At 43.0% G+C, this 26709-nt stretch overlaps 2 protein-coding genes across 8 annotated transcripts in view; one reads left to right on the top strand and one right to left on the bottom strand.

Annotated features, from left to right (window-relative positions):
• The first annotated feature begins 4401 nt into the window (after window positions 1–4401).
• On the top strand, window positions 4402–13383 carry ccnh (cyclin H). 4 transcript variants are annotated; one of them, XM_010877123.3, is made up of 10 exons: window positions 4402–4477; window positions 4984–5109; window positions 6770–6889; window positions 8787–8860; window positions 9127–9340; window positions 9797–9960; window positions 10071–10141; window positions 10274–10382; window positions 13056–13119; window positions 13199–13383. In XM_010877123.3, the coding sequence occupies exons 1-10, from the start codon at window positions 4475–4477 to the stop codon at window positions 13235–13237; spliced, it is 984 nt and encodes a 327-aa protein (XP_010875425.1). In that variant the 5' UTR covers window positions 4402–4474; the 3' UTR covers window positions 13238–13383. The 4 variants fall into 4 exon arrangements, with proteins under 4 accessions (XP_010875425.1, XP_019908251.1, XP_019908249.1 ...); XM_020052692.3 differs by having other exon boundaries at window positions 4461–4477; window positions 5007–5109; XM_020052690.2 differs by having other exon boundaries at window positions 4477–4594.
• Window positions 11032–26709, bottom strand: part of rasa1a (RAS p21 protein activator (GTPase activating protein) 1a) — a 29911-nt gene continuing 14233 nt past the window's right edge. The window contains exons 3-28 of one of the 4 annotated variants that reach the window (XM_020052689.3): window positions 24823–24958; window positions 24465–24535; window positions 23871–23988; window positions 23433–23464; window positions 22118–22170; window positions 21773–21923; window positions 21403–21481; window positions 21174–21297; window positions 20756–20912; window positions 20516–20603; window positions 20345–20425; window positions 19808–19965; window positions 19494–19570; window positions 19198–19370; window positions 17512–17671; window positions 17155–17297; window positions 16566–16681; window positions 16209–16313; window positions 15744–15830; window positions 15506–15573; window positions 15284–15372; window positions 15063–15140; window positions 14842–14976; window positions 14595–14674; window positions 12607–12646; window positions 11032–12480 (exon numbers count right to left, since the gene is read on the bottom strand). In XM_020052689.3, the coding sequence (XP_019908248.2) occupies window positions 12472–12480; window positions 12607–12646; window positions 14595–14674; window positions 14842–14976; window positions 15063–15140; window positions 15284–15372; window positions 15506–15573; window positions 15744–15830; window positions 16209–16313; window positions 16566–16681; window positions 17155–17297; window positions 17512–17671; window positions 19198–19370; window positions 19494–19570; window positions 19808–19965; window positions 20345–20425; window positions 20516–20603; window positions 20756–20912; window positions 21174–21297; window positions 21403–21481; window positions 21773–21923; window positions 22118–22170; window positions 23433–23464; window positions 23871–23988; window positions 24465–24535; window positions 24823–24958 (2608 nt within the window). In that variant the 3' untranslated portion in view covers window positions 11032–12471. Of the gene's footprint in view, window positions 12647–14594; window positions 14675–14841; window positions 15031–15062; window positions 15141–15283; window positions 15373–15505; window positions 15574–15743; window positions 15831–16208; window positions 16314–16565; window positions 16682–17154; window positions 17298–17511; window positions 17672–19197; window positions 19371–19493; window positions 19571–19807; window positions 19966–20344; window positions 20426–20515; window positions 20604–20755; window positions 20913–21173; window positions 21298–21402; window positions 21482–21772; window positions 21924–22117; window positions 22171–23432; window positions 23465–23870; window positions 23989–24464; window positions 24536–24822; window positions 24959–26709 lie in introns of those variants that run through there. The other 3 variants (XM_010877127.5, XM_010877126.5, XM_010877128.4) reach the window with 3 other exon arrangements.

Genomic DNA, 26709 nt, shown 5'->3' with positions numbered 1-26709 from the left:
GCCATAACGGAACTACGGCTCCATTCAGGAACAGGAGCAAAAACATTACCCTAGACAACTTGTCTTTCGGGTGATTGTGTTGACAAATTTCGTCCAATATATTTTCCCTGGGTAATTCTGAGGAGTTCTTGAATGCAGATCAGACCATTGTCAACCAAGGACAGCTCTTTTTGACTGTGGAGCATTTGATTCCAGTAAACCTTCTAGTCAGTCTTTTGACTGAATCCTAAAAAGAGTTGAAATGTGAGAAATATCCTGCCAATAGGTGGAAAATAAAAGACTGGCCTTGGGGTCTTACAATTCTCTTTAAAGATGTTGATGCATATTTAATGTGCAGAAGGCAGTAGGATGTGTGTTGAGGATGTCACTTAATTCAGGACGAGCTCTGCTATAAAGTAATACTGTACAAGGAAAATGACTTACTACAGAATTACACACTTTGACCATGCTGTATGTGCTGTGTGTATGTGCGTGTACATACATGTGTGTGTCTGTATATGTGTGTGTGTATTCACGTGAGTGTGTGTGTGTGTGTGTATTTACGTGTGTGTGTGTGTGTGTGTGTGTGTGAGTGTGCATGTGTGTGTACATACATGTGTGTGTCTGTATATGTGTGTGTGTATTTACGTGAGTGTGTGTGTGTGTATTTACGTGTGTGTGTGTGTGTGTGTGTGTGTGTGTGTGTGTGAGTGTGCGTGTGCGTGCCTGTGCTTTAGGGCTGTTTCACTAAATGGATAGAAAAAGACAGGAATTTTACTCTGGTGTTTTAATTCTGCTGTTTTCATCATGAAATAAAATTTTTCCTCCTCCCTGTGTGACTGGACAGGTGAATGGATGAGGGATGGGTGATGGATGGATGAGGGATGGGTGATGGATGGATGGATGATGGAAGGGTAGATGTGTTTCCGTTGGGGAGCGGTAGGGCCGCTCCATGCCTGTTTAGTATGCACATCAGGTAAACTGGGTCTGTGTTCCTCATTTAGCCAGCCACTCTACAGCTGGGGAGCTGCTATGCAAATGTGTCTGGATTTGAATGGAGAGAAGGAAGACACAAAGCTCAATTAAAGAGAGGAGTGGAGGGGGAGCGCCGGCTGTCTGAAGGAGAGGTTGGGGGGGGGGGTAATGCCAACATGGCCGGCTATAGAAACACCCACGTGAGGAGAGACACACAGATCCAATGTTTGCAATACCTCAAGGTTCATCTGATATTTAACAGAGAGCACAGTCATTATCAGACCACTGAGCTTGGAGACTTTATTAAACCATAATGTGCAATAAGTGGAATAAGGCCCCATTTCCAATAGTACGAAATAAAATACAAAAATAGGGTTAGGGTTAAAAAAAGAAAACCCAGTTTCATGATTGATCAAGGACAGGTGCCATTCCTGTACCAGTGTCACAGGGGAAACAATGGTGCTCAGTGTTCCTGTGGCCATCCCCTGCACTGTCCTTCAGAGAGCTTCTGACATCACCATAGCCACAACAGATCACCATGGCAACCACTGCATCAAGGGTGGGTAGGGAAATTAAAAGAGGGTTGGTGTTGTGGGGAGCAATAACTCATATTTGCATGAGGGGAATGAAAAAAAAAAGAATGAACGGTCCGTGAGGGAACACACACACACACACACACACACACACACACACACTGTATCTCAAAATAAATATTTCAAACCAAACAGTGTATCGTTTTCTGTGTCGATGGCCATGGCCAATGCCTGAATGACATCAAATGATTCTAAGGACAATCATATAGACTAGAAAAACAAACGAGTCCTTTCTCTTGGCCCTGTCTTCACCAGCCCGGTCAACGGCCTCATCATCACCGTCATCATCACCGCCATCATCACCGCCACCATCACCGTCATCATCACCATTCCCCTGGCCATCACTGCTGTAGTCTTTAGACATCATCAGAACCACAACGATACTGCCTGGATCCACAACATACGGTTGGTGGCGTATAGTCAACTCTTCAGTGGGTTTCGTCTCTAATCATGGTAATCTCCTCACATAGGACAGTGTGTTTACGGAGCACTTAGAGCTAATACATGCACAAGGAATGATAACCAGGAGGCTGAGGAGTTGACCTGCATTTTTATTATCTAACATTAGGGTCATTCAGAAATACAGGTGTCAAAATGAGTAACTCCGATAGCTATACACTGCAGTCAAATCATGGTGATGACATCACAAAATGAAACATAACAATAAAGAACACCCAACAAGGCAATCCCAATTCCACACTATCATTGCTGTTACAACAGTTCATATTTTAATGGGTGCAAAAAAAACCTAAGACTCAATTCCTCCATGTTTTCATAGGAAGAATATGTATGCATCATCATACACTGGATTTAGGACTAAATGAGAATTACTCAGTCAGCAGGTTTTTAAAGATTATTTGGTTGATCTGGCAATGCCAGAGCAACCCTCCAGGATTTCCCACCATACATTCAGTCAAAACGCAGATTCTCCCTCTGGATTCCTCTCTCTCTCTCTCTCTCAAACACACACACACACAAACACACACGAACATGCGCAACACACGTGCTTCTTGCCAGTCAATGTTTCATTGTTTTGCTTCCATGCATTCGACACAAACTTAATTACAACCATTTATAGGCTATAAATAACCGCAGGAAAAAAAAATCTAAATCGTGATGTGGGCAACAGAAACTACAAATGTGTGAAAAGTGTCTATGTCTACTGATTTTGTAAACAATGTTGAAAGAATGAAAACGTAAGTTAACTCTGCTACAATACATGTTAAATGTATGTAACGTAAATAAGCATGCCTGCTGCATGTTCGCAAAGGAAAAAGCATCTAGAAGTGAGCGCGAGCGCGCACATACGCGTACACACCCCATAGCCTATAGAAAACGTTGCGGTCTCATCAGTAATGCATCCAGACTTCATATGCAATTCACAGGGTAAAGCACCGGCGATTGTTATTGTATAAATACTCTCTATAGCACGCCACAAAACCATATATGTAAATAAAATGGTCATACTTTGAATTTCGAATATTTACCGCCGATTGAGAGCGCGTGCAAGAGATATAAAGTGAAAAGTCTCACATACCGTTATATAGCATTTCCTTTGATTTTGGTTTATGCAGGCTTTAAGGGCTTCATGATAACACCGCACAGGAAATAAAACTGTAGTGCAGTGATATGCAAATTAATGTCTCCCTCTGAATGCAAGGACATGTATTATTCATAAATTACTCATGTTTATGCAAATGAGGGAATACAGAAAGACTGGGGAGAGTGGAGGTTGGGTAAACCCTTCTTTCTGTTACAGTAAATATTTGATTCAATTTCTGATTTTCATCTGTCAATGCATAACAGCATGAATAGTCTAACCATAATCAGAAACAGACAATTGTTCACATTTTGCCTTGATTACCCTAATTAACTATGTGCGTACACTTATCCTGTTTTACGATTAGGCTATAGCCTATGCTTCGGGTGGAATAGATCTGATAAATTGGCTGAATCAAATCAAGTCCTGGAATTTTAAGGGTAATTATTATTGTTATGTGTGTATGAACCCATTGTTATGTGTGTCTTATAGAGGGAGATCAGAATCATCTTCATAAGCACATTTAACCATAATATATCACTTAGGTTTACTTACTACACTTAAAATATTAGACTTCCCTATTCTCAGGATACACTGACCTATACTCAGTTTAATGACCTTACTACTTCTACTGGTTCACAATCTACTGGTTCACGCAGAACACAATAAATCTACAATGCCTAAAATGACCAACAGCAACAAATATAACAGGGTTTCAACAGTGAACTGCTGAAAGACAAAATACATTTCGTGTGTGGTGAGCACATAAGATAATCAGATATTAGCAGTAAGTAGATAACATTCCTGTATACTTGTTCAAGATAGATGAGCAGACAGACAGGAACACAAAAAAATAAATTGGAGAAGTATGTATTATTGTTATAAAAGCTGTACAAATATACGCATAATAATCTGTGTTACAGGCAGGTATGACGAGGGAACAGAAGTATACTTGATCAATATAGAAAGAACGTTTAGGTAGCGGGTCCATAGATACATTCATTGTGACATTAAAGGAGAAATTGGTAAATTCCTCCCTCTAGCGTCTACAAAGGGAATAATAGAAACATACAACTCTAGATAGCTTTAGAAGCTAACTATATATACAACTATCTAGCTACAATGTTTCGATATTTATAGCATAATCCTGTCTGTGGTACAACCATAACCGAGCAAACACTGGTGTAGCTAATGAGATAACAGTTATCTAGGACCATGGCTCGAACCAACTAACATGTTATTCCTATAATTTACAGAGGTACATGGCGATACATTGCCTTCTATTTCCACACTTTACCATACATTACGGTAGAATGACGTCATCAGTAATGGACATAATGTTGACACGCAAGACTAGAAAAATAAGACGAATAGGGAAAGCGACTTCATGGTTAGTTAAGAATCTTGGACTACTTGCTAAGCTAGTAATTTTTAAATCATAAAGATAGCTGCAACGTTTCATAATGTGTTTTGTCAGTGCTTAGCGGGCTTTGCTAAAAGTATCCAGGTAACTGGCTTGCATGACGTCGTTAGTAATAATGTACTAAGCTATACCAAAAAGTTCGCACACTGATTAACTAAAATGTGTTATTGTAGCGTTAGTTAATCTAACTAAATAGTTATGTTTGGGACCAGTACAACACAACACGGAGTAGTTACACAAATCGTTGTATTCAGTGGAATGTTAAATGTACAGTAAGGTACTTACAATATTACCGAGAGAAGCTTGCAATCCTAGCCCATGCTATCGATAGGCTATTCAGTTTTGCCGGCTTGATAACGTACGGTAGTTGTACATATCATGTGTACCTAACGTCAAAGGCTTTTCGAGTGTCAGTGTCTGGCACGGTATTTATATACACTTCTAACCCCATGTATGTTATTTGTTATGAGCAGATCTTCACCATGTTTTACAATAGCTCGCAGAAAAAGTGTTGGACGTTTGAGAATGAAGATACACTGGAAAAACTGAGATATGAAGCCAACCAGAAATATCGAAACAAAATGCTTGCCAGTGGGAAGGTAAAGAGACGTTTAACATGTTACATTGCATTTGATAATATGTTTAGTACAGGTGCTGGTCATAAAATTTGAATATCATCAAAAAGTTGATTTATTTCAGTAATTCCATTCAAAAAGTGAAACTTGTATATTATATTCATTCATTAAACACACTGATATTTCAAATGTTTATTTCTTTTAATTGTGATGATTATAACTGACAACTAATGAAAATCCCAAATTCAGTATCTCTGAAAATTAGAATATTACTTAAGACCGATACAAAAAAACATTTTTAGAAATGTTGGCCAACTGAAAAGTATGAGCATGTACAGCACTCAATACTTAGTTGGGGCTCCTCTTGCAGCAATGGGGCGTGGCTTGGAGTCGATCAGTCTGTGGCACTGCTCAGGTGTTATGAGAGCCCAGGTTGCTCTGATAGGCCTTCAGCTCTTCTGTATTGTTGGGTCTGGCGTATCGCATCTTCCTCTTCACAATTCCCCATAGATTTTCTATAGGGTTAAGGTCAGGCGAGTTTGCTGGCCAATTAAGAACAGGGATACCATGGTCCTTAAACCAGGTACTGGTAGCTTTGGCACTGTGTGCAGGTGCCAAGTCCTGTTGGAAAATGAAATCTGCATCTCCATAAAGTTGGTCAGCAGCAGGAAGCATGAAGTGCTCTGAAACTTCCTGGTAGACTGCTGTGTTGACCTTGGACCTTAGAAAACACAGTGGACCAACACCAGCATGGCACCCCAAACCATCACTGACTGTGGAAACTTTACACTGGACTTCGAGCAATGTGGATTCTGTGCCTCTCCTCTCTTCCTCCAGACTCTGGGACCTTGATTTCCAAAGGTAATGCAAAATGTACTTTCATCAGAGAACATAACTAAGCAGCAGTCCAGTCCTTTTGGTCTTTAGCCCAGGCGAGACGCTTCTGACACTGTCTTGTTCAAGAGTGGCTTGACACAAGGAATGTGACAGCTGAAACTCATGTCTTGCATACGTCTGTGCGTGGCGGTTCTTGAAGCACTGACTCCAGCTGCAGTCCACTCTTTGTGAATCTCCCCCACATTTTTGAATGGGTTTTGTTTCACAATCCTCTCCAGGGTGTGGTTATCCCTATTGCTTGTGTACTTATTTCTACCACATATTTTCCTTCACTTCACCTCTCTATTAATGTGCTTGGACACAGAACTCTGTGAACAGCCAGCCACTTTAGCTATGACCTTTTGTGTCTTGCCCTCCTTGTGCAAGGTGTCAATGGTCGTCTTTTGGACAGCTGTCAAGTCAGCAGTCTTCCCCATGATTGTGTTGCCTACAGAACTAGATTGAGAGACCATTTAAAGGCCTTTGCAGGTGTTTTGGGTTAATTAGCTGATTAGAGTGTGGCACCAGGTGTCTTCAATATTGAACCTTTTCACAATATTCAAATTTTCTGAGATACAGAATTTGGGGTTTTCATTAGTTGTCAGTTATAATCATCAAAATTAAAAGAAATAAACACTTGAAATATATCAGTCTGTGTGGAATGAATGTATTCACTTTTTGAATGGAATTACTGAAATAAATCAACTTTTTGATGGTATTCTAATTTTATGACCAGCACCTGTAGTTGCGTCAGGTTTGTGACTGCTGCCCTTTGTTGTCCCCTCACACTTTCCTTTTGCCTTGTTAGCCTACAGTTAACTCCCTGTTTCTGGATGCTCATGAGGAGGATGTGCTCTTCAGACACTATGAGAAGAGACTGCTTGACTTCTGTAATGCATTCAAGCCTGTAATGCCTAAGTCAGTTGTGGTATGTATTATGTAGGGCCAGGAATTCCAACAAATATTTAGGTGGGTGCTTATTATAGTCCACAAAACAAGGTGTATTATACCCAGGTGTGAATTGGAAAATATTTTTGTTGTATGTTTGCATTTTACACTTATGGAAGTAATTGGGGTGTGAGCATGTTTTACAAAAGAACTCTCAAAAACACTTACGTTTTACTTAAAGGTGATTGACCATTAACATGTCAACATGCCCTTACGGGCCCAATATCTCCATAGATTTTTAGCTAGCGATGGCTAAAGTTAGCTGAATTTTGTTGAGGCTGTGTAAAGAACTAAATCCTGGATTACCATTTCTCTTGGCCCATAGACTTTCAGTCTGAGGAAACACTCAGCTGGTACAGCAAAATAGCTAAAAAAAAAAGAAAACAGCAATATTGTCAAACACAATGATCGATTGTAAAACAAATCTAAAATATTAATATCGATCCCGATCAGACGTAACTTATCATCTAAAGCCTAATCACAGATTAATGTTTCCTGAAAATAATTTAGACAGATTTGAACACATTTCATCTTCCTCAATGAGTCTTTTATCGGTGAAAAGAAGGGAGACTATTTCACTTGTTTACTAACACATTGACATTAGGGCAGCAACAAAGTATGGATACAAATTTTGGAAACTATGTCATTATCGACTAGGTGGGTCTATATGAGACACAGCAAAAAAAGGTGGCGAAAATCCACCGGAGCGAAGTCACGTACGACCAAAAACTTCAAAAGGGCTGAATGGGACAACTTCACATTTATGTTGCAAAATTTGCTAAGCAGAACTCTCATGGCACACAGCACACCTGTACTGTAATCCATGAGCATTTAAAGAGGAAACCGTTGTCGTGGTGTTGACAGAAGATTTATATTGCTCATCACGGAAGGTTAATAAAATTTAAATTTGTCATTCATTATAATTTTTATTCATGGAGTTACATTTTTAACTGAGAAATATTTATTTGTGAATGCATAGCTGTGTTAACTCTTTTTAATCTACTTGAGCTGGTTGAGTTTGTGCAGAGTTGAGCAGCTCCAACTAGTCAACCTTTTGCGATGTTACTGATTAATTAACCCATTCATGTAACATTTGGTGAGTTCTATATTTCACCACAACAGAAATGTTGAGGAATGTAAATGCATTACAATTTCCATTTACAGTATCAGTCAAAAGTCTCTCAACCATGATACTCTGGAATGCTTTTCCAACAGTCTTGGGAAATGATTTATGAGGACCTTTTTTTACTTGCTTTATAACTACTGCTTACAGTTGTTTTAATGAAAGCATTGTAAAACGATCAGAAAAACGCTGAACACTTTAATTACATTTTAAATGAAACACTAATTTCATTCTGGAATTGATGTATTTTTTCTTTCTGATTAATCGATGAATCAAAGTAGTAATCCACAGATTAATCGTCAACGCTCATATGATTAACTGTTTTCCATGTCTCAGGGGAGAGTGGATTTGGCATTAACTTTAACGGAATCAGAAAACCACCTTAGCCCTTCCTGCAGTAAAGCTGTAACTCATATTATTATATTATCATGTTATTCTTACAGATATAAAGCAGTGTTCTGAAAACTATGGATATATTTGTTTTTCCTGTGTTGTTTAGAGTCTGTATTGCTAAAGAGAAAGAAAAAAACATTAGATCATTTTGCAACTCTTCACACAGCAAGCTAGCTGTAAAGTTGGGTCTGTCAACTCTGAGAAGTAAACATTTGGAAGAGGACATTCTCAGCTTTAGGAATATAAATGGTACCTATGTAGGATCACAAAGTAATTGTGCTGATAGAATTGATCCAGAATAAACATTGTATAGACAAATTGTACATACGTGCAGGCTTAATAGTTGCCACCATCTCAACAGGGGACAGCCATCATGTATTTCCGGAGATTTTACCTGAACAACTCCCTGATGGAGTATCATCCAAGAACAATCATGTGAGTAGCACAGGGCTCTTTGGCTAGTACTCTTAAAGGTCCACAGCGAATTCACTGGGGTTTCTGCTGCTCCAAGTCATTCTAATCTGGTAGCTAAGTGTAGCCCTTCACACACTCAAGGTACATAACTTCCTCTTCTCGCTCTCACTCTCTTGGACTCAGTCTATTCAGTCTCCCGTTCTCCATTTATGGGACTTTTTTGCAGTCTGTTTCAACCCTTGATATTCCTCCCTAACCCAGCTTATGTTTATCTCCGTTATTTCCAGGCTGACCTGTGCCTACCTCTCCTGTAAGGTAGATGAGTTTAATGTGTCCAGCACCCAGTTCGTGGGTAATCTGGTTCAGGAGAATGCATCTGGTCAGGAGAGGGCTCTGGAGCAGATACTGGAATATGAGCTCCTTCTCATTCAGCAGCTCAACTTTCACCTGGTGGTGCACAACCCCTACAGGCCGATGGAGGGCTTGCTCATAGACCTCAAGGTGGGCGGATTGAGACGTCCAGTTCTTGGTTAACAGAATGAAAGTGAGACAGGCTTTTATTATTTTTATATCGACCACGGAACAATACATTGATTGCGAAGTTGAAAAAAAACACACAACTTCTGTGCAAAGGAACTACGTCTTAGAGATGTAGACTTTAAACTTTTAATTGGCAAATCATTTTAGTTTAACATTTAAAAAGCTGTGTTGCCAAATTGTAGGCTTATTAATTGTGTCCCATTGGTAGAGCATGACGCTTGCAATGTGCAATGTTTGATTCCCACGAGGGCTCAGTACAAGAAAGTATGAGCATGTAAGCGCTTGCTACTGTCAGTTGCTCTGGATGCCAAAGAGATTCCACTGAGGGTAAATCCAGAAAATCCGGATGTTTCCACATGTGAACTAAAGTCTCATTCAGAAGCTTTGTCTGTTGGTGACCTTTGATATTTTCCTCAGACAAGGTACCCTCTTCTGGAGAACCCAGAGTCTCTGAGGAAAAGCGCCGATGACTTCTTAACGCGGGCCTCCCTGACGGACATTGGACTGCTTTTTCCGCCATCACAGATTGCCATGACGGCCATCATGAACAGTGCGTCGCGGGCTGGGCTTAGCATGGAAAGGTAGGTGAGCACCACTCAGTCCTTGAGCTAACAAACTCTCATAATGTTTTGTGGAGAATTAATCAGTTTAGCCTAAAACAAGTTTGTTGGTCCCCTTTTTTTCTTTATAGCTATCTGACAGAGTGTTTGGGACTAAAAGACAACAAAGAGACCCTCTCAAAGATGTACGATGCGATGAGACGTGAGTCATTTTGACAACATTGTTGCCCTTACCAATTCCAACCACATGGTGGCAAACTTGATCAGCGCTTTGACTGCACATCAGAATTCAACAATGTTATTTCCACATACAACAATAATATTTTTCACACAGGGATAAAATCTCTCATGAAGAGGTATGAGCTTCCAAAGCCAGACGAGGTGAATGCTTGTAAAGTGAAGCTGGAGAGGATCCATGCTGAATTTTGCACAAACACGAACATGTACGTATTGACTCCTTTAGTCTGTCACAACCACCAATGTGTTTATAGACTCCTTATTCAGTCAGTCACAACCACCGATATGTGTTTATAGACTCCTTATTCAGTCAGTCACAACCACCGATATGTGTTTATAGACTCCTTATTCAGTCAGTCACAACCACCGATATGTGTTTATAGACTCCTTATTCAGTCAGTCACAACCACCGATATGTGTTTATAGACTCCTTATTCAGTCAGTCACAACCACCGATATGTGTTTATAGACTCCTTATTCAGTCAGTCACAACCACCGATATGTGTTTATAGACTCCTTATTCAGTCAGTCACAACCACCGATATGTGTTTATAGAGTGTTTATATGTGTTTATAGACTATTCATTTAGACTATTAATTTAGTCCCAAACACCAGCTGGTACGCATAGACTCCTTATTCAGTCAGTCACAAATAAAAGAAGTTGTTATATTTTGCATAAAAACAGTATAATTACACTGATGGGCCACCTGGGGAGGGAGTTTTAAGGTTGGGCAGCTGCTTGACTATTATGTTAATATTGTGTAATAGGAGTGGCTGACTGCTAAGGTAAGCCAATTGAGTGGGTTCCGGTATTGAAGACAGCTTCAGAGTTATTTGCACAAATGAAACAATACTTCTTGTTTTACATACCAACAGTTTTATTTAGCCTGGTCGATCAAGTGTATCTAAGATGCAAACGATTCACGGTTCTGTCTATCAAGTAGAAAAATAAAAAATAAACACATCAGTTATATAGAAATAAAGGTGAAGTGGAACAGTTTTACTCCTCATAAAGCACAGCTGACACTGGTACATTTGAGTCTCATCCTTATCTGGATGGTATGTGAACACTAGGGTAATGTTTGTGAGGTCTGTGTAATCTTCAGTGCATCCAAACTGAGAAACTATGTAAACGTCTCTTGGTTTTTAAGTCTCTGGTGTTCAGAGGTGTTTGAATTAGCAGATAATGGGCGTACAGAATGGGCCAGTTCTCATCCAAGTGACAGCGTTTGGTGAAGCTCCATGACCTTCAAGTCCCTTATCTCTGAGGTCAGCCTGGCGTTGGCTTGTATCAGAGCGGAAGGTGGGTTAGTCAGGGTTACACTGAAGTTATAAACAACAAAAGCTTCTGTTGAATTAGCCCAGGCTTAGGCTAAAGAGAAGATGTTTAGGTTCCTTTCATTTTCCCAGCGTGTATCTAGGTCCAAACAGCTGGCCAGTTGTCAGGGGTTACACGTGCACAGGTTACAAATAGGTCCTTAAAACTGTTGAGCTGTCATACAAATGTTAATCTATTGCTGTGCGGTTTCATTTAGCTATCAAAAACACTACTTTTGCCGTCCAAGCCTATGTGCCAAACTGATTCCATTGAGGGCCTAGTGTCTGCTGGATTTGTTTGTTCCTTTAGTTGGTGTCTAATTAAGACCTAGACAACCAGGTGAGGGGAGTTCCTAATTAGTGACCTAATTAATAATTTAAAGTACAAGGTTGGAGCAAAACCCAGCGGACACTCGGCCCTCCAAGGAATTGGGCTTGGCACATGTGGTTTAAAAGATGTAGCTAGTAACTTCAGGGCTATACTGTATATGAAGCTATGTGAACTGTAAACTGCCATTTCAGAGAAAGGAAGAAGTTGACTTGGGCTGTAGTGGTGTGATTAAATTGAATTAAGGCTTGCGTCTTGGAGAGGTGCTATGTTATGCTTCCCTGATGTTTATCGCATCAATGGTTTGGCTCGCCTTTGTCCCAAGGCCCTCTGGGAAGGTTACACTAATAACAGCGTGGCTTAGCGTAGGGACCTCAAGCTTTCAGGTCGGCCTCCTTTCCCAAATGAAGGCCGAGCCAGTCCACGTACAGGAGATGGTCCATAGTTCTCTGTAGTGGTCAGTACACTTTAGCTCTGCCGTGTAGGCAAACTGTTGTCAGGGTCCCCTTCATGTTGGTGTGGACTTCCGTTAAATGTGAATATCGTTCAGGTTAGCATTGCGTGGGTAGAGCAGGTATTCCTTATTTCACCAGTGTATGTTCAAGATCTTTGACCAGATCCACAGCCTCTTTTCCCAGGATGAGGCTCAGTCAGCCATCCTGGATAGAAACAGCCAGAAAGCTACAGTGTCAATACAAGTCAGCCTGGTCTCCGTGCCAGCGCCCCGGGGCTGGCTGTTTGGTCGACTGACTGATGTCTCGCGCCTTTGGTAGATTTCACATTACCTGGATGGTGGCAGCCAACGCCATGATCGTGCACTCAGTCCTGCAAAAGTAAAGTGTACACTGTTGAGAAGTCTCAGCCTTGACAGCAGTCAGCGTAGAAACACCGTGACTTAATTTATGGAGGGCCCAACGTACAGCCTTCCACATCCAACACACGGTTATGAACCCTGGATGGTCGCTTGGCGGGGTGTTCGCCCCTGAGGTGTCATGGGAGATGGCATGGGGGTGGGGTGGTGGGGTCTGGAGACATGCATGACTTGTAACAAAGTGATAATCATGATTAACAACTTAAGTTGTTTAGAAAGATAAATACCTGCAACAACAGCTTCCAAAACAAAGATACTTGTTTACCTTGTGTCGATCTGCAAAATCTATTAATTCTACAAATTACCCGATTGTGCGCTCTCAACCGAAAAGTAAAAGTAATACAGGAAGTCATTGTTTTGCAGGAAACGAAAAAGAGGATACGAAGATGATGATCATGTAGCAAAAGAGCCTCGCATGACAGAGGAGGTAAGACAAAACCACTTGAACTTTCCCCAAAACAGTATCTCTAGAGTTAAGTCATGTAATAGCTTGCTGTATTTTCTAGGAGTGGACTGATGAAGATCTGGAGTTAGATGACCTATGAATGATGCAGAAAACATTTAACCTTTTGAGCTAAATGTCACAACCCTGTTGTCAGGACTTTGTGGCTTCACAGATGATCCACATGTGAAAGATGTATTTGAGGAGATACTACTTTTTTTCTATAAGATAATAAAAATATTTTTTCTATATGTTCAGTGTGTGTGTAAACTTATATGCCAAATGTTTAATTTCTTCATCTGTTAATGGCATCTGTTTTGTACAGTAAATTATGCATGGATAATTGTTTTTAAGTGACATTTAGGCACCTCAGCCCACGGCTCTGACCAATTAACATGAAGAGAGCATTTTTGGAACCAAGATTGAATTACCTTAAGATACAAGACTGCTTCAGTCTGAAACATTCTTCTTGGACAAACAATGCAAGGGCACAGGCCTTAATGAACTTTGACAAATCATTTATAGTGAAGAAAAAAACTCCATAATCTACTTTACAAAAAAACAGTTTAATAAGTGCATGCATGTCTGATACAATCTGTACTATTTCAATTTACTGCTGTAAACATTTCCATTTACTTGGTTTGATTATGTATTTTGTCTGGCATTGAAGTTAAGGTCAACCAAACAATCAAAAACATGATACATACAAACAAAATTCAGTTTCTCAATTATATACTCATGATTCCAGCAAGAGAATTTATTTTCGATATAAAATAACCATAACTTTCTGCAAGAAAACATCCAAACTAAAATACAGAGAAAGAACAAAAAAAATATATATACTAGAGACAAATAGATAGGAAACGCTGGTTTCAGCACTTTGTGGAAATTGTCAAGAGTTGTGACCGTTAAACGAATCGGTCACAAATTACAGTATAAAAAGCATTATCGCTCATAATCCAGTTATAAGAAAAACAGGGTTGACTAGCTTCTTCATGTCAGTTGCATTTCCTCCTAATTAGCTGGGAGATGTACTTTGGCAACCTGTGCAGTGTGGATGAACATGTCTTGGGTGTGTATGCCAAGCTTTACGTACACATCGAATCTTTGACTCTCCTGACGACAGGGAACGATACATATGTACCCCAAGTCGCAGAATCATGAGCGTGTTTTATCAGAATACCAAAAGAGAAACATTTTCTGACCATACACCGTTCAAAGTCACTGGTGCGATATTTCGGTTTTGGGTACAGCAATTGTTGCTTGTTCAGTTTGCTGCTGTTTGCATTGCATAAGTCTCCTGGCATGGGCAATGGGGTGGGTGGGTGGGGGCAGTCATAAGAGGAGATGGGTGGGGGTGGGATTGCCATGGTGATGAGTGGAACATGCTGGGTCGGGTCCCATATGTGACTCTGTGCGAGGAGACGGCGTGATGGAAGGAGAGACGAGTGCTGTACTACCTGTTGCTGTTGGACATGGCATAGTGAACCTGTTTCTGCTGAAGAAGCTCTGTGATGGCCAGTAGCTTTTTCAGCACGTGCTGCGGAAAGAGGAAGCAGCGAGACAGCAATGGTTTACAATCTGGGTGACGTGTTAACACAAAGAAAACATGGGACTAGTGGTGTGCCTTTCAGGGACATAAAGTTGCTTTTCTAGATTTTATAGTATAGTGAATATGGATGGACACACACACACACACACACACACCTGCTGTGCTCCTCTCTCGTTGCTCAGGGTTCGGAGTTCGTCCGAGTGTGTGGCACAGATCTCATGCAGGGCGGCGAGGTCGCGGGACAGGTCTGTCCTAAAGTGCTCTGTAGCTTCAGGGAGTTCGGGGACATTCTGGAAATGCCACAAACAGGCCTGTTAACGTCTCCCCTTGACATCGGGATAGAACTGTCCAAAGGAAATGACAACGGGTCACCTACCCCCAACTCATCCAGAAACATGATCATCCTGTGTTTGTTATTTTTAATGAACGGATTCACTCCCTCCATGTAGGGCTCCTGTATTGACAAGACCAACACACTTCCTTACTTCCTAACGTTTGGATGGTGAAATTGTGAATTTAACTCCTGTAGTAAATGAGGTACAGCGAACAGGAAGACCCCCCCCCCCACTGTGCGGCCTAGGGGCTGGGTTGTCATACCTTTGCGCCAAACTCCACCAGATTAGCTAGATTCTGGACAGACTTGGCAACCAACGTGAGGGTTCGGCCCGCAGTTGCAGAAGGAGGGTCTACACAAAAAAACAAGAACAAATGAATTCAAGGTCCTGGACGTTCATCGCCCACATTTAACAGTGTACATTTCATGCTAAAGGAATGGTCAATTTCTGCAATACCAAATGAAAAGAAGAGTTATAAAATCACCAGCGATGATGTTAAACATTCTCGGGTTGAGGATGGCAGGACAGATCAGTCTCAGGAACACAAAGCCACTGGAAGTCAAAAGGGAATCGGGTCGATAAGTCCCGTTTGATTTGGTGCAGGAACATTACAGTGAAATGTTGCCAACACAGGTTCACCATGACAACCGGAGCCATGGTAATGGTTCAGGGTGCACATTCGTGGGGGAGGCAGAAGGCAAAGCAGATATCTAGTTAGTTACCTGACGACTCTGGTTCTCATAGTGGTGTTGGTCGGCCATTTCTGCTGCACTGACTTCTGCAGACAGCCGTAGATATATCTTAACGTTCTGGAGAACACAAGGGAGAGACAGTGGAGGTACACACATAACTATTTAACTCCAAACTATTCTTTGGACCTAAAGTGTTCAGTTCAAAATGTTTTGTCTTATTGCACAAAACACTGAATTTACCACAGCAGAATGTCAGAACATACAAGGTCCAAACTACACAGATGGGTGCTTATTGGCAGTGTATATTTAACCGGCAGAAAACCAATGTCGGCGGTCCACGAGCCCGATGTTATCTTTCCCCTAACACCAAGCATGAACTAACTCACTGGAGGTATAACCTAACCTTAACCTGCCGCGTGTTCCTAAACTAAACCTTTACTCATTTCAGCCACTACATTTCCTTTCTTTCTGCCGGTCCAATATACACTTCCTTACTTATTAGGGTTGGGCCGATGAACGATGTCATCGGGTGTCGGTAAAGATTGACAGCCATTGTCAATGGGGACGTCATCGCCGATGACTGATGACAGCCTGTTTACACTTGACAAAGCAGAACAGTACAGACAGTCACATTTTGTTCCCTTCAAATTCTAATCGATTGATTAACTGGGATTCATTTGTCTTTTTGTTAGTCCAAATCAACGAGTCCCCGACCGGCCATATGACAAAAGTACATACATCGCCCAACCCTATTATATCATGTGGATGGGTCCCGTGTTAGTTGGTTGGTATGTGCTCTGTAGTGTGTGTGTGTGTGTGTGTGTGTGTGTGCGTACGCGCATGCATGCTTACGGGGGCAGGATTTCAGCAGCCATGAAGATCTTCTCCACCAGCTCAGACAGGATGTTGAGGAGGTGAGCCAAGTTCAGATTCACATCCTCATTCTTCTCCAGTTTGGAGGGGTTCAGCTAGTGAACAGCATCCACAGACGAGGGATGGAGAGGGGCAGAGACACCACTCAGATATACGGGTGCTTGTGAACTGTATAACGGACTACACAAGACATCTTACGGGGTAGGATTCGCTGCTGAAAACAACTGTGCAAGGTTACGTTCAATGCCACGACGCGTGTAACACCCACTGTACCACTGGCTTGCCGTTTGATCAACAGACTAACACTGACTGCACCAAGGTTGAATCCGAGTCATCTTGACAAGGTTTCTCTCTTCGGGGTAGGCCAAAATACTGACTGTACAAATGCCACACACTCCACTCCGCAGGATGGATTACGAGAAAAAACAGCTGGGTGCTAGCCCTCATCTCTGGAAATATTTGTGACTGAGTTTACTTGGCAGACACAACATCAACCTGTTTAGGTCCCAGACACAGCAGGCGCCTTCAGAGCCCCCCCCCCCCCCACCGGCATGTGGTCTCTGCTTACCTCACAGGACTGCCTGCTCTCCATGATCTTGAGGATGGTGTCCTTGAGGGCGTGGTGGACGAAGGGGGTGGCTGTGGCCTTCATGTACTGCTCCATCAGGGTGCTGGCGAGTGTGGTCGCTCGGAACAGGGTCGTCGCCTCGTCTGAGGGAACCCCAGACAGAAAGAGAGAGAGACAGAGAGAGGTGTGTGTGTGTGTGTGTGTAGATCAACTCGAGACTGAAACAATCCTTCAGCGTCATACAGCCATCTGAAGTGGCACGTTCTTTGTCGCCGGGGCTACGATGTCGCGCGGCAACCATAGACTTGTTGTAAACCATCACATTAAACCCCTCCCAAAAAGGCGAGTGTGTCTTACCTTCCATGTTGATCTCTCGGTCATTGAGCGTTCGGAGTAGGGGCGCCTCGGCCTTCTCGTGCCTGAAGATGCGCAGCAAGATGCTGGCGAGCAGAGTACGGTCCTGACCGCAGACATGTGCCAGGGCATAGATCACATGGAACTCCTTCAGCAGGATCAGCTGTGGGACAGTGGCCGTGTTCACATCTTACTGTCTGGGGCACATGCACTGCAGGACGCACGCACACGCACGCACACGCACACGCACGCACACGGTGTTCTGCTGATCCATGTTCTAGTCTAGCAGGGTGTGTGTTTGTACCCTTTGTATCACATGGCCATGATGTAGTCGAGTCCACATCTGTGAAATGTGGTTCGAGTCAAGTCAAGTTTTGTGCTGGAGTCCCGTGCCCAAGTTGATTATAATAAGTCAAAAACAACTTCAAATCATTTTAAACAAAGGGAAACTGAAAGAGGTACATAGTCCCTAAAAAGTGATATTTCTTTTTTAGTTGCAACAGGTTGTGTCTAACAGAATGAAACAATGATGGACCTGCCTGAATTTGTCCCACTGGAACAATGTTTCTGCTAAAAAGCTTGTTTGGCGGAAAGAATACAGCAAATGTCCCCATTGTTTCATGACTGAAAACGTTGGAGCATAAATCCATATTTTAGAGCTCTGTGCACTAGGCCTTCGTGTTACGTAAAATGTGTCCTCCCAGTGCATGACACACTGAGACAAGTGAATTCACTGAGGAATTCCTGGCCGTTGGCTGGACTGGGGGAGACGCAGTCAAGAGTTGGACTGTCGTACCTTTAGAACCCAGGTTTGAGTCTTCGTAGCAGCTTAATTCCCCCTACGTTTCCTAACCAGGCAAAATAAATCTGAACTGAAGGCTGGCGAGTGGTTGGCTACGGGGAAGCGAGAGTCGCCTGGACAATGTGTATGATCGAGGACAATGTGTATGATCGAGGACAATGTGTATGATCCAGGACAATGTGTATGATTGAGGACAATGTGTATGATCCAGGACAATGTGTATGATCCAGGACAATGTGTATGATCCAGGACAATGTGTATGATCCAGGACAATGTGTATGATCCAGGACAATGTGTATGATCCAGGACAATGTGTATGATCCAGGACAATGTGTATGATCCAGGACAATGTGTATGATCCAGGACAATGTGTATGATTGAGGACAATGTGTATGATTGAGGACAATGTGTATGATCCAGGACAATGTGTATGATCCAGGACAATGTGTATGATCCAGGACAATGTGTATGATCCAGGACAATGTGTATGATCCAGGACAATGTGTATGATCCAGGACAATGTGTATGATCCAGGACAACCGGCTTGTCCACAGGCCCCCACACCTCACCCGCAGAAAGGCTGGTGTGCCGTAAAAATGGTCCCAGTCACCAGTGGTACGGAAGGCAAGTCTGAGTCCGAATCTGGGTGCCCAATGGTCCCAGTCACGCCATAATCCACAGAAATGATTACACCGTAAACCTGTGCCTGCACCTTTCCAGATTAGCCAGCTCATTGAACCAACACCGCTGAATGTAGGCTGCTGCCGGAGTAAGGTATGAACATTAATGACCAGCTATGTTTTAGGCAGGACTTATTATCAAGTCTGGCTTATGGGGGCGTGCAACTGTCCACGGGGGCGGGGCTGAGTGTGGTGGGCGGGGCTGACCTCTTTGAACTCGCTGTACTCTTCCTCTGGCATGATCTTCTCCATGGAGTAGCGTGCTCGGACCCTCAGGGAGCCTGGTTCGATGCCCTTCAGAGGCACGTGGGAGCTCAGGGGGAACCATTCGTCGATCATCTGGCCCTTTTGAAGGCGGCTCAGCTGGCAACGCATGAACACTGGTGGAGATGCACGGGGGAGACAGACAGGCCAGCTGTAGCAGGGTGTTTCCGTCGCATCAACATGGACTTGCATTATTAAAACGTGTGATGAGGTTGAGAAAGCTAGAAAAGGAAACTCACAAATGTCACTTTCTTTGCTCTTCTTCGTCTTGTTGCTCAGGCTGATTTCAAACCTGTTTATTTCACTGGACAAGTCACTGAGGAGGACAAAAGCAGAAGACGTGTCAGTGTGGGGAACCCAAAAATTACTCAACAGCTAGTCGTAATCAGTGCAACATTATGGACAAATTATTACTAAGTGTAGCATGGACTAATGGTATGAATTATGTTACAAACTGGTTGTTCGAACCCCTGAATGTTACACTGCCAAGATGGAATGGCCAAGGGCCAAATCCCAAGGAATGCTTTTAAATGGAGCTGAAACTGTGACTGACTCAAAGATGAACTCCTCTGTGAAGACTGGGTTCTGGCCCTCTCGGGGGTGGGTCTTGGCCACCTGGACACTGTTCAGGTAGATGTTGCAATAGGGGTTAGTGAAGTGTTTCACCGGCAACTTATGGGCCTCCTCCACATACAGGACCAGGCTGCTCACCTGATGAAACACACACACACACACACACACACACACACACACACGTGCACACACGTGCACACCAGGATAACCGTCAGCCTGTCAGTGGTTCTGATTCCTCAGCGGGCTGGAGCAAGATGTACGGGTCGCAATTATAATGCATAGTCAATGGAAATGGGTTACATTGCATGTGTTTATTAGAATGCATTTTGGACCCCGGAATCTGCTACTTTTGGGGTTGAGGACAACTGCCATATCAAACAAAGCAAATCTGCTTGGGTACCGTTCAGAAACCGTTCGAATGTTGGGAAAACATACATGCTATGGATACATTTTTGGCAAAAACATTTCTTAAAGGATTATAATAATATGGGACATTGAATATCAAGTGTCTTGGCACCTGTCTGAGCCTCTTGTTGGCAGTTGGCTGGGTAGGTTTCCTAAGGTTACTGCAGAACGTCTGCAGACATTTCATCCAATCCTAAGGAGAGGAAAGAACAGTGTGAAGACTAAAGGGAGGTGTGCTTGGGACATAACCCGGTCAGTCATCACAGACAGACAGAGTACAAACCTGTGCCTGTTCAGGGGTCTCGCCAGCGAAGTAGAATATGTACTGTTCCTCACTAAAGTGCTGAACCACAACCTGGAAACAGTTTGGCCTGCAAATCCAGAAAAGGAGTACCCAGGTATAACCAAACAGCCTTGTGCTCAAACTCTTGACTTGAATAACGACAAAGACAATGTCCTACAGCAGTGAATTGCTCTGTCAATGTCTGTGTTGGGATCAGTGAGAATGGGGGAAGTGTCCAACCTGCCAAACAAGCTGTCATGAACCCCGTACACAGAGCACACACTCAGGTCAATCAGGCCTTTGGGTTTGGTGGCCCTCTTCTCACTCTCAAAGTAGATTAGCTGGGCGTCATTCCCCTCCAGGATGAAGTAGAGGTTCTTCCACCGCTTTCCTTTACCTGGAGGCGAGGAGAGATCAGGACAATTCCCACAATCCCCTTCCCCCAGCCTGCACTCATTTCCTCCCTCTTAAAATGTAAATGGGAGTTCACATCGTATGTTTTTCACCAGTCCTTCCCTTTAATCTGGGAGAGGTTCTGTAGATACCAGAGACCCTGACAGTGGGAGAGGTGGAAATGGGCTAAGGACCAGAAGACAATTGCAGACATTTGAGGTTCCACTCTCCAGCAAATAATTTCAGCATGAAAACATCTGGGTACCTTTATTGAATAGGAGGTAGCCTTTCTTGACAATGTTTTTGTAGAACGCGTCCTTTGTTTTTCGTCTGATAGTGTTATAAATCTCCTTGCCGTCCACCAAGTCCGAAAGCACTTGTTCCTGGTGCTGAAATGAATGCACAGGGATGTCAACAATAACCACAAACACGCACACACACACTTCTGTAACACACAGGAGCTCCACTATAGTGCAATTTTTATTCTGCCTTACCTGCACTGAAACAGCATCTTTCAGGTTGTACCCTTCCACGATCTGCTCTTTTTTATAATGGTCAATAATGTCATCAACACTGCCAGGAAAGAGAAGAGACCGAAAACAGCGGTTATTCTTACTGACCAGAACTTGCAAGCACCAGCCACAATAATAATTTCTAACACAAAATACTTCACTATCTCTCTACAGAACCAATATCTGCATCTACACACTAACATTTTAGACTCCTATGCAGCACGGCAGTAGTGAGTATATACATGTATGTAATGGTGCCATGCGGGAATCAAACTCACAACCCTGCCATTGCAAGAGCTATGCCTGTACAGTAGCGAAACTATACTTCAACTAAACACGTGGAATACCATACCTGTTGTAGTACCTCCCCCCCATCATGTACTGGTTGTTGGGGGTGGGGCATATCTTAAACCTTTGGATGTTCTCATTGGTGCGAAAAAACAGGGAGTAATCCCCAGGTGTGTTGTCGGACGGCCGGACCAGGAAGCTGCACACTTGACCAACTGAACGATGGACAGAGAGAAATCCTGTTGTTAACACTCCTTCAGCACTGGACACTTCACTAACCAACATTACCAGAAAACATCACCAGCAACCATGTTTTGTTGTGTTGGTGACAGAATGACACGGGAGCATATCCCGGCTGTGGTTACCCAGTGAGGTGACTGTAGTATCTGGAGAAAGAGCATAGGGCTACCTGTCATCAGCAGGTTGTAGGCCTCCTGTTTGCTGATCTTGCCGTGATACCAGCTAAATGCAGGAAATGGACAAAGAGAGAAAGAGACAGAGAGCGAGGGAGAAAGTTAAAGATTTGAAGGGTTGTTATTTATAATGTGTTTTATTCTACTGACATGTCATTTAGAATGTGTTTTATTCTACTGACATGTCATTTAGAATGTGTTTTATTCTATTGACATGTAATTTATGTCTTATTCTATTGTCATGTCATTTAAAATGTGTTTCATTCTATTGTCATGTCATTTATAATGTGTTTCATTCTATTGTCATGTCATTTATAATGTGTTTCATTCTATTGTCGTGTCATTTATAATGTATTTCATTCTATTGTCATGTCATTTATAATGTATTTCATTCTACTGACATGTCATTTGTCTTTTATTCTATTGACATGTCATTTATGTATTTTATTCTATTGACATGTCATGTATAATGTATTATATTCTATTGACATGTTATTTATAATTTATTTTATTCTATTGATATGTAATTTATAATGTGTTTTATTGTATTGTCATGTCATTTTTAATGTGTTTTATTCTATTTGATGTCATTTAAAATGTTTTATTCAACTGACATGTCATTTATAATGTATTTTATTCAATTGTCACGTCATTTATGATGTATTTTGTCATTTATAATGTAATTTATTCTACTGTCATGTCATTTAAAATGTATTTTATTCTATTGACATGTCATTTATGTATTCTATTCTATTGTCATGTCATTTATAATGTAATTTATTCTACTGTCATGTCATTTATAATGTATTTTATTCTATTGAGATGCCATTTATCCATTCATATAACAGCTGTCCCTGAATGTAGAAACGCATGTTTTTCCACATATAGACACTCTAAACGGGAAGACAAAATAACAGGAACACCAATAGCATTCATGTGTTACCAATTCCCTACACAAAGAGCATCAGGGTGGTATGAAAACAGGCCTTTGGGTCAGAGGTGAAAGGTGGAAATGTAAATGCCCAGTTAATGGAGTTCCGTTTTACACCTGGCTGCGGCTCAGGACGGAGTGTCGGCAAAAACTAAAAGTGGCTGAGAGGAATAATTTTTACATTCAGGAATTTGGCAAACTAAACACACGCACACTGCTCCAAAAGCTTTTTTACCTTAGAAATGTCGTCTTTCTTAGTGATTCGCTGAGCCACACAGATTATGGCAAAGTTAGTAATGAAAATTATCACTGCAATGATCGCTATTGCCCGAGGTTTACCTGTTGATACCACCAAGGAGAAAGAAATCATCACAACTTACACTTTGCCCTCATGAGGGTCCTCCTCCCGTCCCTGAAAAGCAGACAGAACTACGTCAGTTAAATGAAAAGGAATGCCAAACACAAAAAGACCATGTCTCAAGACCGCCATTCTGGCTCCCACAGCTTCCACCAACTAATAACTCGGGGGTGGAAAGACAAAGGCATTCAGTACATCCTCACATTGTACTTAGAAGTCATTTGGAAAGTTCTGCGTAATGTAACTTTCCCTGGGAAAACGTGGAGCGGGTTGTGTAGATCAAAGGGGGGGGGTCGAAATGTAATCCCTTTTCAGATTTTAACATGCAAAATGTAAAATCTGTGCAAGTGTTGTGTAGACTCTCAGTAGGAACTGTATGAGGAGCCCTTTGGAGCACAAGCCATGTGAACTGTGTCAGGTAAGGGCTTGTGGAAGGCAGACAGTGGCGCACTCTACTCACCACCTCCTCCACCAGGTCCTCCACAATGAGGCCCTGCTCCTCCGTCCTCACGTTGGTCACCCACATCCAGCCGTCATCCAGTTCATTGTGAACAATAAACATGTCCCCTTTCAGGAAGCTGATGGACATAGAATCAATGGCCCAATGTTTTTAGGGTATGCAAACAACACGGGTTACCATTTGCCCGAATATCCTGGTACACAAAGCTCATCCACAATGCAAATAATATAATGCCCAAAAAAAGGTTTTTCAATTATGTTTGGTTATTCATGCAGCGGCGACTTGTGAGGCTTTCTGGCTAGTTGCGGAGAAGCAGTAATCTCTGGTGGTAGTGCTACCTGTTCACCACAGGGTGTCTCGCGTAAGCTGGCAAACAGCATCGTAAGACAAATTGGGTTTTCTCTTCCCAGTTACGTCTTATCTGTTCCTCTGACATGGTGAACAACAGTCACGGTCATCTGCTGGTCTACTGGGCGTTGGTACATGCGAGGGAAAGGGGTGTTTTTGTTCTTTTCAGGTCATGGTGCTCACCTCCGAACAGGCTTACACACATTCCACATATTTGTCTATATGGACGTTTCTTGTAGAGCTCACCTGATCTCATCAGTCTCTGGCACTTTGGTGTATGGAAGAATGGCTCTCACTCTCCTCCGGTCCTCTACAGGCTACACACACACACACACACACACACACAATGAAACTGAGAACAGCAGTAACACGTTCCCAATAAAATCTTCATATCTTTAAACCCCTCTGTGTTTTAAATGAATGTATTCCAGTAGATGCCCTGCAGGACAGGCCTCCATTAGTATTTCGCCTGGCTTCTCTCCCGGGAGTGGTACTGAAATATGTCCTGGGGTCTATGAAAAGTCGGGACATTTCTCACAGGTTCTCTGAGCATGTGGCTGAGAAAGTCTAACCTCCATGTTTCTGGTGAGCAGCAAAGTCTTACCTCTGGAGGAGCCACAGGTGACAGAAGCTTTTCACCTTTCAGCAAACAAGACACATAGCTGTAATAACCAATCAGGTCCGAGAGGGACGAGAAGCGCCGCCCACCAATATAATAGTCTCCACACATGGCGATTATCCTGTCAACAAGCACAGACGCACAAGAACACACCACACAAAGGGTTAAGCACAATGTGCATCATACGCAGAACATCTGAAATGGAGAAGGAAAATTAAAAACAAGCCTGAACTATATTGGCAATGTGAACAAATCAATCCGCGGACTAAACGACAAGGCACTTAATGGGAGTAGACTGAGCAGCACAGCGCTCAAGCTAGGCCATTCATGACTCATCAGATGAATGTCCTGGGGTGAGACTGCACCAGTAACAATGACAGTGACATGATTTAAGTATTGGCAAGCGGGCTAGGAGTAGGGAGCCCGTAATACTCCTTCAATCTCGGTTTAACCGTGGAGCAAATCTCAGTCTGACTGGGCTACAGTACTGCAGACCATCCCAGGACATCTTCCAAAGCTGACACGACATGTTTAACCACGCCTTCCTAATGCCATTCTACAACCACCTTCAGCGCCAACGCTCTGTCATGTCTCTGCAGTGCTTGGCGTTGATGTGATCTAGGAGGGTCGGATGTCATGAACGCAGTCCAGGCCCTCCTGACGCATGTATCGAACTCACTGGAAATGAGACCCATATATAGCATCTCAATCCCTGGAACATCTTGGGGATAGACCCAATACAGCGTGAATACAGCGTGAAAACAGCGTGATTTCTGTATGGATATATGCTTGTTTTGTCCAAAATATACACTGTGAAAAGGCACATTTAGCTACTACAAGATTGTTGACTCACGGGGTAGGTAGATTCAACCATCTTGTCAGACCTGAGTGAACGGGAACTGTTGTTAAGGGATAATGTCATATGGAGATTCACCGGAAAAGGTGAGGGGGCGGGGGGATTGTAGAGGTCATGTTCTGGCGGCTGGTAATCAGACACTGAGGCATTGTTGCCAGTCCATCTCTGTTGCCTGTCCATCTCCTCCATTCACTTCAGGTCCACCCACACACCCCTCTGTTAAAGACTAGTCTCTGGCCTCTGCCCACGCACATCCCCAAACATCCCAGAAACAGGATCCTGTTTGTCATATCTTCAACATCTGCACTAGCTCACTGTCTGTTCCGCTGTGGTCCGCTGGCCTTGGCCTAGAGACGCGCTAACGTGGTCCGGAGACGCGCTAACGTGGTCCGGAGACGCGCTAACGTGGTCCGGAGACGCGCTAACGTGGTCCGGAGACGCGCTAACGTGGTCCGGAGACGCGCTAACGTGGTCCGGAGACGCGCTAACGTGGTCCGGAGACGCGCTAACGTGGTCCGGAGACGCGCTAACGTGGTCCGGAGACGCGCTAACGTGGTCCGGAGACGCGCTAACGTGGTCCGGAGACGCGCTAACCTGGTCCGGAGACGCGCTAACCTGGTCCGGAGACGCGCTAACCTGGTCCGGAGACGCGCTAACCTGGTCCGGAGACGCGCTAACGTGGTCCGGAGACGCGCTAACGTGGTCCGGAGACGCGCTAACGTGGTCCGGAGACGCGCTAACGTGGTCCGGAGACGCGCTAACGTGGTCCGGAGACATTCTAAAAAAAAAAATAGAGACCTGCTAACATGGTCTAGAGCAGTGTTTCCCAATTCTGGTCCTCAGGACCCAAAGGGGTGCATGTTTTTGTTTTTGCCCTAGCACTCACACACCTGATTCAAACTAAAGACGATGATAGGTTGATTATCTCAATCAAGTGTGTAAGTGGTAGGGACCACTTGTCTAGAGACCTGCTAACATGGTCTAGAGACCTGCTAACATGGTCTAAATACAGAAGC

This window comes from Esox lucius, chromosome 13 (assembly GCF_011004845.1).
Source record: "Esox lucius isolate fEsoLuc1 chromosome 13, fEsoLuc1.pri, whole genome shotgun sequence".
NCBI classification, from domain to species: domain Eukaryota; kingdom Metazoa; phylum Chordata; class Actinopteri; order Esociformes; family Esocidae; genus Esox; species Esox lucius.
This window is presented reverse-complemented; position numbering and strand designations above follow the sequence as displayed.